The sequence below is a fragment of the Paralichthys olivaceus genome, chromosome 7 (genome assembly GCF_024713975.1).
Source record: "Paralichthys olivaceus isolate ysfri-2021 chromosome 7, ASM2471397v2, whole genome shotgun sequence".
NCBI lineage: Eukaryota > Metazoa > Chordata > Actinopteri > Pleuronectiformes > Paralichthyidae > Paralichthys > Paralichthys olivaceus.
In genome coordinates this window covers 15,961,813-15,978,514 of record NC_091099.1, presented here as the reverse complement: position 1 = coordinate 15,978,514, position 16,702 = coordinate 15,961,813, and the positions used below count along the sequence as shown (strand labels likewise).

The 16,702-nt window shown below is 39.5% G+C and overlaps 2 protein-coding genes across 5 annotated transcripts; one reads left to right on the top strand and one right to left on the bottom strand.

The window, feature by feature from the left end:
- Positions 1 to 500: 500 nt before the first annotated feature.
- On the bottom strand, positions 501 to 4,583 carry LOC109623945 (UDP-glucuronosyltransferase 2C1-like). Of its 3 annotated transcripts, none has more exons than XM_069528272.1 (2): positions 4,206 to 4,583; positions 501 to 3,297 (listed from the first exon to the last, which is right to left on the bottom strand). In XM_069528272.1, exon 2 carries the CDS (start codon positions 3,284 to 3,286, stop codon positions 1,679 to 1,681), a length of 1,608 nt encoding a protein of 535 aa, XP_069384373.1. In that variant the 5' UTR covers positions 3,287 to 3,297; positions 4,206 to 4,583; the 3' UTR covers positions 501 to 1,678. The 3 variants fall into 3 exon arrangements, with proteins under 3 accessions (XP_069384373.1, XP_069384372.1, XP_069384371.1); XM_069528271.1 differs by lacking the exon at positions 4,206 to 4,583 and adding an exon at positions 3,706 to 4,163; XM_069528270.1 differs by lacking the exon at positions 4,206 to 4,583 and adding an exon at positions 3,587 to 3,637.
- A 1,138-nt stretch (positions 4,584 to 5,721) lies between these two features.
- Positions 5,722 to 15,966, top strand: LOC109624488 (ubiquitin-conjugating enzyme E2 Q2-like). Of its 2 annotated transcripts, none has more exons than XM_069528276.1 (13): positions 5,722 to 5,991; positions 8,743 to 8,847; positions 9,865 to 9,987; positions 10,087 to 10,143; positions 10,254 to 10,403; positions 11,837 to 11,921; positions 12,010 to 12,070; positions 12,154 to 12,244; positions 12,331 to 12,389; positions 12,908 to 12,956; positions 13,059 to 13,154; positions 13,392 to 13,458; positions 13,569 to 15,966. In XM_069528276.1, the coding sequence occupies exons 1-13, from the start codon at positions 5,833 to 5,835 to the stop codon at positions 13,598 to 13,600; spliced, it is 1,134 nt and encodes a 377-aa protein (XP_069384377.1). In that variant the 5' UTR covers positions 5,722 to 5,832; the 3' UTR covers positions 13,601 to 15,966. The 2 variants fall into 2 exon arrangements, with proteins under 2 accessions (XP_069384377.1, XP_019934753.1); XM_020079194.2 differs by having other exon boundaries at positions 5,725 to 5,991; positions 10,251 to 10,403.
- Positions 15,967 to 16,702: the final 736 nt, after the last annotated feature.

Below are 16,702 nucleotides of genomic sequence, written 5' to 3'. Positions count from 1 at the left end.
GTTCTGATTACACCAGCATATTCCTTATCTGTTTCAGCTATCACACATGCAGTATGTTCATATTTATTTCAATGAGGGTCTATTGTAAACTATTTTCAACTGTAAATTGTATAATGCAGGATTATTTGAGAAAGATTTAAATATGTATTGTTGATATACAGTATATACTCTATTAAATGTTGTCAAGATGTACATAATGTCAGACAGGCCACTGTTGATCATCAGTATACTAATGAAAAGTATCCGGGACATATAGAAGTCACAGTCACTACTGCACAGACAATCAGAAGCCTGGATAATGTTGGATTCATTCAGAGATATGAGGAACCAGGTTTCTCTCACATCATATCCTGTGTATGATTACGATCAGGGAAACACGGACAATTCAATAGTTTGCATGTCAAATGTATACATTTTGATAATTAGAAAGACAACAGTGGATAGAAGTTTGATGAGGTTGAAATCAAAGTGAAATGCAATTTGATTTAATAGAAAATAGATTTTTGTCTGTATGTGCTCTTGTCATGGTTTTATTATTATCATTATTTACTTTTCACCACCCAAACAAACTTTATAATTCAACAAAAAGCCATAAAATAAACACAATTGAAGAGATAATGCTTACATTTTAAATCATCTGTGCAAGGAAAAGGTTCCTCGTGGTTTCCCATGGCAGAACATTATGCTGCCACCTACTGTTCAAATCTGGACCTGTCAAGAAACGGACTGATTTCAATATAACAAAATGGAAAATCAAATGAAATACATATTGAAAATAAACAAGATAAACAGTAAACAATAAACAAGATAAACAATAAACAATAAACAAGATAAACAGTAAACATTAAACAAGATAAACAGTAAACTAAATTTAAACCAGAAAAGGCAAATGCTAATTATACCTAATATGCACCCGGGACAAAACATAACAGTCAAGAGGAAAGTAAAAGTAGCTAATATAAGTAAAATGAGACAGACCAACAAACCGAAAAAGAGGACAAAATGTACAAATAAAATGATAGACATTCATAGAAGTCAATACATGTTGACCATCCAGCTTTTGACCATTTGTTTAATATATAATCAAACATGTATTCTCTCACTTTATATATGCACTTTTCTTTTTCTCTCTCAGGTTCATTATGGAAGTAGACAAATTGCTGATTTAAACCTCAAGGAAGAGCTTGGACACAAATGACACATTACAAAGGGGAAGGGGTCCAGGCGTGTTGGAGACACTTCCTCTGAACGGCACACAATTCAGTATGGAAACACATACACATACAGGATCATTGGTAAATCAACAAGTTTATCATAAGGTCATCTGGTTAAAGTTCACTGCTCTCAGACTTTGACTCCAGAGACATATAGCTGCTGGATGGATACTTTATGGACACTGTTCCTCCTGTAAACTTGTGTCTAATATGTTGCAAACAAACTGTCTCTGGAGAAATCGAACTAATTTGGAAGATCATTTACTTTATAATTATTGACTTTGAAAACCTTCACAGTCACATGTTTGTGCAGGATACAATCCTCAACCAATGGAGAAATCTAGAAAATACTGTTTTCTATTATGGTTTATAATCAAAAAAATAGTTTGCCTCTTGCAACATCACACACAGAGACTATTTGGGATCATGTCTAGAAATGCTTAGATTTAACACATTTCATTCATTTATTCAGGTTTGACCTTTTTTCCGACAAAAAACCTTCTCCACAGTAATCTTACAACGGAAATGCAGGTGAAAGTTAAAAGCAGAAAAGCTGCCAACAAAGCAGCGATGACATCGACAGAGTTGTAAACAAACCAGGACATTTTGTTGGCTTGTGTCTGCAGGTGAGGGGCTCCTTTGTGCCTCATTACAAATTCTATCCAAAACACTGCCCGGTCCAGTGGTTTCATGGGCTGGTCTCTGTGCAGCCTCGAGAGCCTCTGCATGTTTTCCCTGTAAGAGGAGTTGTAGAGAACTGTCCTAAGTGCATCTGCGAAGATGTGCCTATCGAGCATGGCAATGTCCACATTCACAGCTCCTCCCCTCACTTTGATTCTGGAGAGGTTATCATGCTGATCGAAGAATAATGGAAGGCCGACTACAGGAACCCCATGGTAAATTGCTTCTTGAACTCCATTGGTGCCTCCGTGGCAAACAAACGCCCTAGTTTTGGGATGTCCTAAGAGGTCATTCTGTGGCAACCAGTTGACCAGTAATGTGTTGTTGCCCAGGTTGACTGGCCTTTCTCCAACGTACCTCCACACAACCTTCTGAGGCAGCTGAGCAAAGGCTGCAGCAATCTCCTCAGCAACATCTTGGGGAAGCTTGCCTACCAAAGTTCCTAAGGTCATCATAACGACACCGTGGTCTCCGGAGCTCTGGACAAACTTCTCCAGGTCCTCGGACAGGGGCTTTGGGGGCTTGCACTGAAATCCACCAATGTAGACTACATTTGGCATCGTAGGACGTGGATATTCAAAGACGAAGTCAATCCTCATAAGCCATATATCAGCGTCCAGGAAAAATGTTGAGTAATCCGCATCAGGACCAAAGTACTTCCTAACCAAAGGTTTGTAATGAGGTTCTGTGATGGAGGACAGCGTGTACATCCCAAGAACATAACTCAAAACATTCTTGATTCTCTGAGGGAAGGTCATCCTGTCTGTGAGCTCTGTTGCAGTAAAAGGAATGTATGACAGAGGCGATGGAGCCAGGAGAAGATGGGCTTCACCTTGAATGGTCCATCTGACATTGAAAACAAGGGGAACTTGAAGCCGACGTGCCAGCATGGCCCCTCCGCCGATGCCAGGGTCAGTCAAAACCACGTCGAATTTGGCCTCGTGTAGGGAACGCATCAGGTTCTCATCTTCAAACATCTTATCAACCATTTCGCTCACTCGCTTGTGGAACTCCGAGAACTGGTTTGTAACCATCCACTGCAACTTAACTTGGGTCCAGAAGAGAGACCAAAGAGACGTAGGCTTACCCTGCAGCCGGATCGCCAGCTGTGGCAACAAAAAGGTATCAAAGTTTTCCTCAAAGCCACCTGTGCTTGGAAGTGTGATGGAGGTGTAGAAAGGAGACTTCTCACTGATGTACCAGCTGTCTTTCGCCCTGAGCACGGCGACCTCATGGCCTTTGGCATGCAGCGCCTCGATGAGTATTTTCATGTTTATCCAGTGGCTTCCATCCAGTGGGAAAACTAATATTTTCCCCACAGGAGCACCGGTAAGTTGATTCAACAGTAGAGTAAAGGTGAGCAGAGCTAAGGGAGGCACCGTCATGATCATGTTGCTCTGACCTGAAAAACAAAAACAAGTCGGTATAGTACTACCTGGCTGATTCACATGTTTTGATGTTTACAGACACTATAACATGAGATATAGTGAAAGATCACTAAGTAAATTTACTCAAGTACTGGAACTAAGTACAACTTTAAGGTAATTCCCCTATACATCAACTTTACATTTGGTTGTAAGACATACATATACTTATTAAATGCGAGAAACTCAAAACAACTAATCATAATATTGTTGAACTTGAACATTGATAGAAATGGCTGTTAACAAGTACCACCTAGCATTACTTACACATGCCTCCAATGTTCACAGCATGTTTCAACATAACACGTGTCATGACGGTTTTTAGTTTCTGTTCTCTAAAACAGCTTTGTATCCGCTTAAGTCTTGAGTTATATTAACATTTATACCCAAATCCACTGGTGCAGGTCAGTCAATACAACTCCAACAATGTGTCAACTATACACTTGGTTGTAAGACATACTTATACTTATACAATGCGAGAAAACTCAAAACAAGCATTACTTACACATGCCTCCAATGTTCACAGCATGTTTCAACATAACACGTGTCATGACGGTTTTTAGTTTCTGCTTTTATAAAAGAGCTTTGTATCCGCTTAAATCTTGAGTTACATTAACATTTATACCCAAATCCACTGGTGCAGGTCAGTCAATACAACTTTAACAATGTGTCAACTATACACTTGGTTGTAATACATACTTATACGATGCGAGAAAACTCAAAACTACAACTAATCATAATATTCTTGAACTTGAACATTGATAGAAATGGCTGTTAACAATTACTTACACATGCCTCCAATGTTCACAGCATGTTTCAACAAAAGAGAAACTAAAAACAGTCATGACTGTTTTTAGTTTCTGTTCTCTAAATCACAAACACTTACCCAAATCCACTGGTGAAGGTCAGTCAATACAACTCCAACAAAGTGTCAGCTTCTTCACCTTTGATTCTGTCCTTCGATGTGTGGGCTGTACTACATGCAGTTACATGTCATGCACTGTTCTGGGTGAAATGCAACACGTTGTAAAAGAAGGTGCTGCAGTTCAGACTCCTGCTGTACAATGTGTGTACTGCTCATGCCACTGCTTACAACAACAGCTCATGTCTGGTTGTAAATTGAACAGAATTATTTGTATTGTTGTGCCACCTAGTGTCAAGTCAGTGTACACAACTTTGAATGGCTCTTTAGAAAAGCCTTTACCTGAACAGTGATTTTAACCAGTGCAATCAGATGGATAATTGACAACCTAATCTTCGCTTTAAGCTTTATCAAATTTGTGTTTGCTTCTATAATGTATATATTGTACATATATTATACTATATCTATATATTTACTGCATGAAATTATATTATTGTCTTAAGGGGCCTAGAGGACTGATGTGGATTAATTGGTAACCCTGTCTTCTCTTTAAACTTTATCAAATTTTTGTTTGCTCATATATCTTATCTTGTACATATATTATACTATATCTATATATTTACAGTATAATTTTTTCATCCTGTCTTTAGAGACCCCTATAGGGTGAGACACTTGGTAAATAGGTAACCCAGTCTTCTCATTAAACTTAATAACATTTTTGTTTGCACATATATTGTATACATTGTATATCACTTATCACAATTATATTTGTATATTTACAGTATAAAATTGTACTTTTTCAACCCGGGGGCCCCAATAGATCCGAGGCCCTGGGTCTATTGGTAACCAAGTCTTCTCTTTACACTTGATAAATGCTATGTACGCTCATGTATTTTGTTTATTAATAATATCTTGTACAATTATATTTACAGTATAAAAGTATAATCTTGTCTTTAGGGCCCCTGTAGGTCTTGGTAAATTGGCAACCCAGTTGTCTCTTTGCACTTTGTGTTTGCTCTTATTTTATATATTGCACATAAATTACAATATATCGATATATTTTCAGTAAAAATGTTAAACTTGTCTTTAGGAGCCCCTGTAGGTCTGAGGACCAGGGTTATTTTGTTAACCCAGCTTTCTCTTAAACTTTATCAAAAATGTTTGCTCACATTGTTCATATATTATATTATATACAATGTACAAGTTTCAATTATAATGACATTTTTAGGGGCCCCTGTAGGTCGGAGGATCAGGGTTAATGAAAACCCAGCTTCTCTAAAAACTTTAGAATTTTTTGTTTGCACATATTTTATATATTGTACATGTATTAAACTATATCTGTATATTCATCAGTATAAAAATATAATCTTGTCTCTATGGGCTCCTAGAAGAAGACATTGGAGCCAAGTGAAACATGTAATGTAATAATAATATCCAACAAGAAGGTTAGTTTGAATTTGAAATGAAATGTTGAAGTTGTGTAGTGTCCTGGTGTAAAACCCGGTGACATCGTGCTCCATAGACCCATCCAGCCCTTTGTTGTTGTTCTCACGCTAATATGCGAGATCCGAGCACCGACTCAACTGCGCGGTCGCATTCCGCCCCGACTTCCCCTCCTGCCAGCGGCCTGGTGGTTTGAGATGAGCAGAAGATGTCGGTGTCGGGGCTAAAGGCCGAACTGAAGTTTCTGGAGTCAATCTTTGACCCAAACCACGAGCGATTCAGAATAATAGACTGGAAACCCGACGAGCTGAGTTGCCAGTTCAACGTAACGAGGGAGAAGCTGCTGATCATTCACTGCAACATCACGGTGAGTCCAGGCCAGCCAGGCTAAACCCACAGCCACTGACTATCCACTGAAACCAAACCGTTCCGCGCAAGGTTCCGTGTTTACACGTCAAGCCCGAATAAAGTGTTCGCTTTTATTTCCCTTCCACCGTCAAGTCTTAAATGGCCCAGTGGATAAAACCAAACCCCGCAGCTCCGGTGTCAAACCCGCTCTGAAAATAAAACAATAAAACGTCGACCAGTAACGACGATGCGGTAGCTCTAGCTAGCCTCTTAACTGAGAGTAACGCTAGCTTAGCCAAAATAACTGCGTTACAGTTTGCGCTACTACGACATCTAACTTTCTACCCGCTCCACGCTAGCTAGTTTAATCTCAGCCTAGTTTAGCTTGGACACGAGACACAAGGTGACTTTCACAGCATTACAGCTGCGGTTTGAACACATTTATTTCACAAAGATCGCGGACGCACCGCTGGATGTCCCGTTCACATTTTTACCGTCAACAGACGCAGTTTAATGGAATGTTAAGTGCCACTGTGTTTTCTGGCTTTTCAGTAAATAGACGGATCCATGTGGCGAACTTCAGCTGGCGACGATAGTGGCTCATGGTCCTGGAAGCGAAACCACGTAGAATGCGACACACATGAATTAGAATGACTGTAATTAAATCAGTCTTATTTTTTAAATCATCTATAATGTGAGCTGGGCTCATTTCCATTACATATAATGGGCCTTTGTATGCACGTCAACACCAGCTTGTTTATCCAGATTATATAAATGATGAGTGACTCATTATTAATCATGTGCAAAACATAGGCTAATGTCAAGTTATCACGGAGCCTGTATCTGTAACGTGAAGGTGGCACAGACCTGATCAACACACCCTGACCACATCCTCTCTCTACACACACACACACACACACACACACACACACACACACACTCTTGGGACACACATAAAAGCTCACTTTTGGATCACACACCCATGGTAACTTTTAGTACACACTAATGCAATAGAACTACCTTTTGGGACACACACCCATGCTCACTTTTAGGGAAACACCCTCATGCTCACTTTTTGGGACCCACACACTCATGCTCACTTCTGGCGGAGACACAAACAGGCTTGTTAACATGTTTCAATAACCGTGTCATGTTGAGACTCAGCTTGCATCCCCTCTGAGTCCAGCCTCAGTCTCAGAGAAAACCACAGCTCCATTTAACATCACATTCCTCCCACTAGATAATGAAAATTGAGTAAGAGATGGTTTTAGTTTCTCCCCTGCTCGTCCCTCGTGGGATTAACTGAGCAAGGTGTAGTTACTTTAGGTCTCAACTGGCTTAACACAATTGACCAAATCCAGGTGTAGGAAGAGCACAGCGAGATAAGCATAGTGCTTGCAAAAAATATTTTATGTGAGTTTCTTTTAATCAAGCTTTTTGATGGTTTGTGCAAGATCCTGATGTGGAGTAGGGCTGCCACTAACAAATCGTTGGTTAACTTATTTCTGGAAAATTTGAGTAAAATGTCCAGACTTAAGAAAGCAGCTATTGAGTATTTCATTCACTATACAACAGTGAAGCTGTATTTTTTACACTACACTACAGGACTTTCAGCTTTATAATTCAGAATTGCCTCCTGAGTCTTTAGTCCTGTGAACTGAAGTCCACACATGATTTAACAACTGCATTAAAGTCTAATTGAAGATTTTAGAGCATCACTCAGCCACTTGTTCGCCAGTGCTGAAGATTCTCTTGCGGCTCTGCAGCTGGCAGCAGACAAATCATTTTGTTCAGTGGAGGGCTGTTGGTTGGGCTAAAGGCTGCTGCACACTAGAGGATAATCGGGCCAATTTGCCCCTTGCGACAATTGTGGAGGCATTCCCAAATATTTCTCAAGTGTGAGGGGTTTACAAAATAACCTGAATAATCCCCGATCTCCAATCGGCTCTGACAGAAATTCCCAACAGCGCGCGAGAGAGCCCACCAGGAAGCATCACCAACCAGTAGTTGTGTACTTGTACAACTGTGACTCAAAACAACAATACATTTTCAACTCTCCTCCAGCTCGCGGTGCAAAATGTAAAAGCCCTTGACAACATTTTTGTTGTTTTGTTTATTCTTCACTGCAAAACAGAACACACAGTGCCGGTTTTCCTCCATGTTTCTTTTTCTTCTGAAGTCACGTTCAGTCACGCAAGTGTTCCTTCCACAATCCAGTTCAGAAGGTGGCTGTAATGCACCAAAAAGTTGCCAGAAAAAGACAGAAGAAGAAGATATTGTGAGTTTCTGTAAAATTACAAGTCTCTGGATTCTCCACTGTCAAAATTGTTTCCTACAAATGGCAAGTGTTTGCTCTGACGCTCTGGCCAAATCATCCAGTGTCTGTTTGTTCAGAAGATTATAAGATAATAAATCTGTCATTATGTCTCCAACGTTTTTTTAAATCGTTCAAGAGTTGAAAATCCTCTAGTGTGCAGCAGCCCGAAGATATTTTATTATTACATCTTTTGTAGCTTTGGAATACACTGACATTTAATGTTAATGAGGCTTCTATGTGAAATGTTTTGGTTTAATAAAAACTCTATTGTTCTCTGCTTAGTGTTAACATACATGAATCTGTAGACAATAAAGCTACACACACACAAACACACACACACACACACACACACACACACACCACACACACACACACACACACACACACACAAACACACAGACACATCAGCATGACTGGCTAAATGTCCCTGTCCTATTGTTGCCTCTGTTGCAGGAATCCTATCCCTCAACACCCCCAATATGGTTTGTTGACTCTGATGATCCCAGTCTGGCTGAAGTGTTGGAGCGCTTGGAGGATGTGAGAAAAGGCAGCACATTGGTAAGTTGGCTTATGTGGTTCCAGTGCCACAGAGGCTTGCACAACATGTTACTGTCAAATAACCAACATTGATGCTATCAGGTACTCTTGTATGAATGCAGTCAGATAGAGATTCCCTAAAGTTATCTCTGGAAAAATTACACATTTGTTGAAAGTGAAAAAGTTAACAGACGGAAATAATTCCTTCAAATGTTAACTTGCTGCTACTCTTATTTCATGACTTAAAAAAAGGGGGGAACATTTTACTTAAGTAATTGTGACGTGTGCAAAAGTTTTGGCACCCTATCAATACTAACACCAGCATTGGCAGCCTACTGATGGTCTGTCTGTTCTTGATTTATGAATAACCACCCACTCCTCTTGCAGATCTCTCTAAATCTGCACATATAACATGTCTTTGAGACTTCATTTGATAGACACAGAAACTGCCGTGCAGTAAACAGTTTGGCTTGCCAAGAGTCAAACCAGGGACCTGCTGCTCAGCGCATGTTTTTGCCAGTGTGATACATGCCCTAACCGTCCAGCTATTGGGTCGCCCCCGTACAGCATGTTCAAGATCTACACACAGATTGAGCTTCCTATTTCTTAAAGTGGTTCATGATGAATTTTCAGGTCTGATTTGGATCATTGTGATGTGGAAACCAGCCTCATCGCAGGTCTTTGGCTGGCTGCAGGACGCTGTTTAGTGTAATCCGTCTGTCTGTTCAATGTTTCCTGTGGCACGGGCTGCTACACAACTCCAAATGATTTCTAACATTTCCACTTCCATGCTCAACAGGATTTATTTTAGTATTGACATATTTCTGCACATGCCACATTAAAAAACTTTTTTTGGTCTAAGCTCACAATGCTCAATCTTTGGAGACAGTTTTTTTGAAATAAAGGTAGATTTTATACTTGAACTGTTTTACTGGTTTGTTAATGAACAAGTCTACCAAAGTGGAAACTGGTAAGAATAGTGTATTTGCAGGTTGTTTTTTTATTATTGACTTTTTGTCTTGCTGGTTTAATCTGCAGCTCCTTCAACAGCTGAAGCGGCTCATTTGTGATCTTTGTCGTCTTTACAACCTGCCACAACATCCAGATGTAGAAATGCTGGACCAGCCTCTACCTGCTGGTCCAATTACTCAAGAGCGAAAGGTAGGAACTAAAAACAAGATTGGAATCCTCTGCTTTTTTTTTTACTTTTCAAAACTGTAAAGACAGCTCACTTCTTATTCTTATTTCTCTTCGCTACAGAATGGGCCGTCAGATGAGGTAACATCTGAAGAGGAGGAGGAGGAAGAAATGGGAGAGGTGCCTATATGTAGCCCTGCCACTTCAGTGGATTTATATCATTTATATATTAGTGATAGGACGTATTTAACATTCTGTTCCTAAACATAATTAATACACTGTGGCAGCAGGACATTGACCTGGACCAAGACCTTGACCATTATGACATGAAAGAGGAGGAGCCTGTGGATGGAAAAAAGTCTGAAGACGATGGGATAGAAAAAGAAAATCTGGCCATCTTGGAGAAAATCCGTAAAAACCATAGACAGGATCACTTGAATGTAAGTTCTCATTCACTTCATGTTTTTTCTAATTTTCTGTCAAAATAATGAGTTTCATGACTGTAAAGCCATGTTCAGATATGAACTTAAGAAAATGTCTGTAATATTGTGTCAGATATTTTTGGGAATTGCCTTTTATGAAGAACAAAGCCATAGATGGTGCGAGTCAGACGCTATCACAGGAACAGGAACATTTCCAGAATGTTCAGGCGAGGGGAGACACCGTATCAGGCCTTGGCATTAAAAGCTCTCAAATGTCATTGTCTTTCTAGGAAATCTTTGTCTTACGTTTTCACACGTATGTTTCTTCTTTTTCATCCTTGTTCGTGTTCTTTCAGTTTCGCACATGTCGCTTGTGAGAAACAACATTAACACACCCACTTGCACACTGTACATCTTGTAGACGTTTGCATTCTGACATACAGCCCCTTGTCATCTCTGAAACAGCTGAATAGAGTAGAGAAGTGCAGGATTTGCTGTATCCTTGACATAATCTTTGAATGTTAACCCTTGGCAGCAGTCTCCATATTACTCAGCACAAAAACATGACACATTAGTTTATCTCTGTAATCACCCTTTGTTTGATGAGAAGGCCAAAACACTTATCTTTTTAGTAACAGCCAAAATAATGTTTACATCTTGAAATTGAGATAACATGATCAGATGTGAAATGTCGATCAGATTCCATCCTTGTGAATCAAATGTTTTATTCTTTGCTCTTCACTAGTAAAAAGAGCAGGGAGAGATAAAAAGACTCAATAAGAGATTTGTTAGTGTTGGAGTTTTTCCAACCTGGAAATTGTAACTGAGCTCTTACTACAGGATAAAGCTGCAGCTACTCCACATAAATTATTCCTTCTGACAAAGTCATTCAGTTTGCACATGTTCGGATCAACAGTAGCATTGTGACAAATCACAGACTCACTGTTCATATAACACAGTGTCGCTGCTGCTTCTGCTGCAGAGGACACCAGCAAGAAAAAAATGAAGATAGGCTTCCCAGAAAAAAAAAGGATTGGTTCTCATCTTTCACAGCAGCACAGTCCATCATCTTCCAACACAGCCTCAATGCTTTTGGAGAAGACGACAGTTGGAATCATAAACTCCTCTGTTCATGTGGAGTTTGCAGACACCAACACACCACAGTATAGTTTTTGAAAATAACCCAGCTTAATGTGAACAGAACTGATATAAGCAATTGATAAATCTGTATATAATACAGCAATATCCCTGGAAAAATAATGTAAGATCATCACTTGGTTTCTGTGAACAGAAATTAAGTATGTGTGTATGACGTACACCTAAGCTTCATGAAGTTTTTCCATGTGCTTAGGGAGAGTTGTTTGAACCTGTTCAAATGTGTAATTCTGTATGAGTGAAACTACTTTCAGTAATCACCTGTGTGATGAGGCTTGATGTGATCTGTGTTGCAGGGTGCAGTCTCTGGCTCAGTGCAGGCCTCAGACCGCCTAATGAAGGAACTCAGGGAGATCTACAGATCACAGAGTTACAAGACAGGTGACTACTCAGACATACATGTTTATTGTTTCAAGTTCTCATCATCAGAGTGAAGTTAACTTGTGTGTTTGTGTCGTTCACTTGGCAGGTATTTATTCAGTTGAACTAGTCAATGACAGCCTTTATGAATGGCATGTCAAGTTAAGGACGTAAGTTTCAGCTTTTTAATAATTTTCATCTTGCCATATATTGTGTGTTGTGTTATATTTGACTTTGCCATTCTTCATTACAGGGTAGACCCAGATAGTCCATTGCATAGTGACTTGCAGGTCTTAAAAGAAAAAGAAGGAGTGGACTACATTCTCCTCAATTTCTCTTATAAAGTGAGTCTTGTGATGATTTTTCTCATTTTGTTTTTGGAGTAAAGATTTTCTCAACACTGAAATTTCTTTCTTTCTTCATTCAATAGGATAATTTTCCCTTTGATCCACCTTTTGTACGGGTTATTTCCCCTGTGCTGTCCGGAGGGTGAGTGTGTCATGATCTCCTGTCGTCCAGGTCGCCACATTCTTCTGTTGACTGCTGCTGCGTTCGCTTGCTGTGATTATTTAAATTACGAGTTCTGCACTTTTGAAATAAGTTAATACCTTCTACATCAATGAGAAAATGTTGATGTATCCTGAATCTCAATTGATATTGAGTCAAAGTAAACCAGACCCGACCTCAGCCTCTCAGGGCCCTTTCATTTTGTTCCCTAAGACCTAATGTGATTTACTCTGCGATTTATTTCATGCATTGATAATTAAAAATAGGCATTAACAAATTTACATCAGAATTACTGCTCATTAGCTGCTACATCTGCAGTACATTAAGTGCATTAAATACAAATACAAATGTTTTTCTCCCACAAGGCAAATAATGACACATAATAATCGACTTGAAGCACAAAAAATTAACATAAAATCACTTTTCTTTGCTTAATGTAAATATCTGTTTTGAAATGGTTAATATTCATCCCTAAAACTTGGGTATATTTTTTATTTCAGTTATGTTCTAGGAGGAGGAGCCTTGTGCATGGAGCTTCTCACGAAACAGGTGTTTGATCATGAGTTTGATATTATGGCATCTTACATTTTATGATGTGATTTTTCGTGGACGTTGATTCATGGCTGCTTTGTGTGGTTTTGTGTTTTCCAGGGCTGGAGCAGTGCCTATTCCATAGAATCTGTTATTATGCAGATAAATGCAACTCTGGTGAAAGGAAAAGCCAGGGTGCAGTTTGGAGCCAATAAGGTAAGTATGTGTAAAATAAGGCTGCACAACATGTTGTTTGACCACGATAAATGTGAATAGTGGGGATATTCTCTAACAACTAGTTACTGACATAGATGCTTTTTGAGGAGTAAAAATTAGGAACAGTAGAAAGAGACAGGGGAGTGAGAGATGGGCAATGACAGCAACAAGACTGGAACCATTGTTTGTTATGGCAATTTCTTGCAGGAAATTTACAGAGCGTTGTTTGTTTTTCAGAACCAGTACAATCTTGCCAGAGCACAACAGTCATACAAATCCCTTGTGCAAATCCACGAAAAGAATGGTAAGTGTTGGATATTTATTTTAATTTTATCTTATATTTCTGAGTGGCTGAATAGACTCCCTGTGGTATAGATCTGTGGGCAAACAGGGTTTTTCTGTCTGTTCTTCCAGGCTGGTACACACCACCTAAAGAGGATGGATAAGGAGCTACCACCACTATGCACAGGAAACATGTCTTTGGGTCAAAGTATCTTGTTTTCTTTGGAATATTTCCCCCGTCTGACTTAACTGGGAATATATCCTCTTTCTCGCGGAAACCATCTCGCTGGCTCATCTGACAAGTACTCCTCTGCCCCGCTCCGGGAAAAAAAAAAAAAAAAAGACTTGACTCTGGTGTCACTTTGCTTCTTCCCCTCAGTGTTTCAGTGAGGAGGAGGATGTGAGCGTGTTACTAGTCCTGTTTTCTCAATATGCTCATTTGTCTTTAAAAAAAACTTTTCTCCCTTTAAATGTGGGGAAATGCTTTTTTTTTCTTTCGCTGCTTTGACAAACTGGGCTTCACAGTCAGTTAAATGGGAATTTTAAAAGAAGATTGAGACAGAAGCTCTTTAAGTGGCACCTCACCGCACCTGTTTTTTTTGTCTTTCTCTCCTTCTCCTTTTTGGATAATAAGTGGTACATAAATGCAGATATTGTTTTTAGAAATATTATTTGGCAAATGTTTTTTTTTATTATTATTATTATTTGAGCATCCTAGACAATTATGAGCCAATTTTCAATATTTTAGGAGCTTATCTTTAAATTGAGACGACCTACCACTCGGCATCTTTTAGCTCTTACTTTTTAAAAATGTGTGAAGTATACTGGGCCGAGCAGATCCAAAATGCCGCAGGCAAGATCAAATCCACCTGTGGCGAATGTGAAGACCTGGCCAGTGGATTTGAAATATTTCAGAATCTCTATATATCTTTTAACGATGGTAAGACGAGCATTGTGGCATCAGATTCGAACAGACCTTATGTTGAAGCTGATTAGCTCTTTTTGCCTTATTTCTGTCAACACAGCGGCCCTGCAACAGCTCAGCTTGGCCTTTTTCTTCATTTTGGCTGTAGACGTTGAAGGCTGGTTTGATGCTGAAAATGAAATGAAGGCCCTGTGTGTGCAGAGTTGACAGCATGATGCTCAGCGGCCTCGTCTCAAAGATATTTGGTGCCGTGCTGCGATGGGCTTTACAGAGGGAATAAATGAAGGCTGTTTAGATGTGAGATTTTCTGCCGTTAATCCAGTTAATTTCCTGGTGTTAATTGATTGTAATATTTCATCCCCTTCCCAGTTTAAATTTTGAAACTGCCACGATGTTGCATGACATTTGCTTCTGGATTCATCCCCTCTCTGCTGCCTCTTGTTTTCTCACCCAGCAGCTAAACTTCCAATGTCTGCAGGGCTTCCTTTGCCATCACAATATCCCACAGATGTGTTTTGGTGTCTCTTTGGGTGTGAAACATAAAAAGCATCTCTTGTAGTGTGATAACAACTGACCCGAAACTTTTAACTTTGACCTCGCAATATACTGTAGTATGCACCAGTACTGCTACTCCCTATACTACAGGGCACACACTGTATCAATCTGTTTGTTCTTTTGCAGTTTATTTGTTGACACTGTCTGCAAAAGCACGTTTGAATGGCAACTCAGGTAACAAACAATCCTTAGGAGGGGACTCTATACATGCACATGTCGAGTTTCAGGTTATTTTCTTGGATCGATTAACGCTCTGTTCCACCGATGTTGAGATTTACTCTCAAACTCGTACGATGTGAGAAACAGGAAGTATAATCCGTTTTGCAATAATACGTGCCATGTTTCTTTGAATTCAAGAGTGGAAGGACTTTTTTAGACGCATTACAGGACTGCAGCAGATACACGGTCACCAGCCCACTTGACGGCTCATCGCCACCCACTGGTTGTATTTTGCTTTTTTTCCCTCCCAAGTTCTGAAACAGATTAGATTCCAGTGGGTGATCCTGACAAATTGTTTTGCACAAATGGCAGCAATGTGCCTGGAGAGGTCAGTTTTAACACCAAGCACATTCTGAGCAAAATGTTTTTAAATTTTTCTCCCCCCAGCACACTACTTCATATCCTGTTGTTACATGTCTGATACTGTATCTGAGCGGTGAGGAACAACATGTCTCCTCAGTGCTAAGGGCCCGCGTTGCTTAGCGAGACAGAAAAGTTCCCCCTGCTAAAAACTCTTTATCTACCTGTGATTCCTTCCCTCAAAAATGCCAAATCTCTGATCAGAGGGTACACTGAGAGGTGATTCGAGTTTGATAGTCATGCTGTGGTGAAGAGACTTGCACGCTTCTCTAACTGGACAGTGCGTTGAAAGCATTCATTTATCTCAAATGTCAACTCATTTTCATTTTCTGGCACCAACAGAAACAGAGGACAGTCTGGCACGTTGGCTCGCTTTGGTTTTCTTTTTCATTTTCCATTTGAAGAAATTTTGACCTTGTACAGTAATTTGTAAACTTGCATCAAGTTTATGAATAAAGAATTTTAAGATTATTGCCTTTTTGTCGTCTTTTCAATGTGTTATTTGAACCACAAGATGAACACCTTTCAGTAGTTTTGCTTAGATGTATAAATTGACTGCGGCTGTGGCTCAGGAGGTGGAGTGGGTCGTCCACTGACCGGAGGGTTGGTGGTTTGATACTGAACCCTAAGTTGCCCCTGACGTGTGATCTGTGTGGTAAAGAAAGTGCTGCACATCACTGCATTGTGTGAATGGGCGAATGAGAAAAGTGCTTCTAGAGGTCAAGACTAGAAAAGTGCATATAAATATGGTGCATATACGTCACTGTCGATACAAGTGTCATACTATTTTGATTTTGTATAACAGCATTTATATTTGAAGTGAGAAATGTAACACAGTTAACACCTACAGCTACTGTTTCCTATCTGACCGCACATGTTCTCAATATCAGTCAGGTTTTAGAGCCTAGCTTTAAAATGAATACCTTATTTTTATGTAGTTTGTCATAATTATATAATCCTTGGAAATAGCTGTCATTTGGTCTAGTTAAGTGGAAAAATCTATTGGAAGCTTTATTCTCCATATATGCTGAATTCTTTTGCTTGCAGTTTGTCCATCAGATGTTTTTTTTCTATAAAGTAATAAATGATGTTATTAAACCAGTTTTAGCAAAGGACATACATTTCAAATTTATTTGAAGGGCGTATGAAAATTAGAAAATGATTTGAAATGTGAAAAGCTTTATGTCAATTGCTATTCAATGATGGG

Bases quoted from the DNA above. Each gene is read 5' to 3' on its own strand.
- LOC109623945 (XM_069528270.1), bottom strand. From the start codon at position 3,632: ATGACACGTGTTATGTTGAAACATGCTGTGAACATTGGAGGCATGT. The intron at 3,298-3,586 runs GTAAGTAATGCT...TTTGTTTTTCAG, and splicing joins TGTGAACATTGGAGGCATGT to GTCAGAGCAACATGATCATG.
- LOC109624488 (XM_020079194.2), top strand. From the start codon at position 5,833: ATGTCGGTGTCGGGGCTAAAGGCCGAACTGAAGTTTCTGGAGTCAATC. The intron at 10,144-10,250 runs GTGCCTATATGT...ACACTGTGGCAG, and splicing joins AGGAGGAAGAAATGGGAGAG to CAGGACATTGACCTGGACCA. The intron at 12,245-12,330 runs GTGAGTCTTGTG...TTCATTCAATAG, and splicing joins TCCTCAATTTCTCTTATAAA to GATAATTTTCCCTTTGATCC.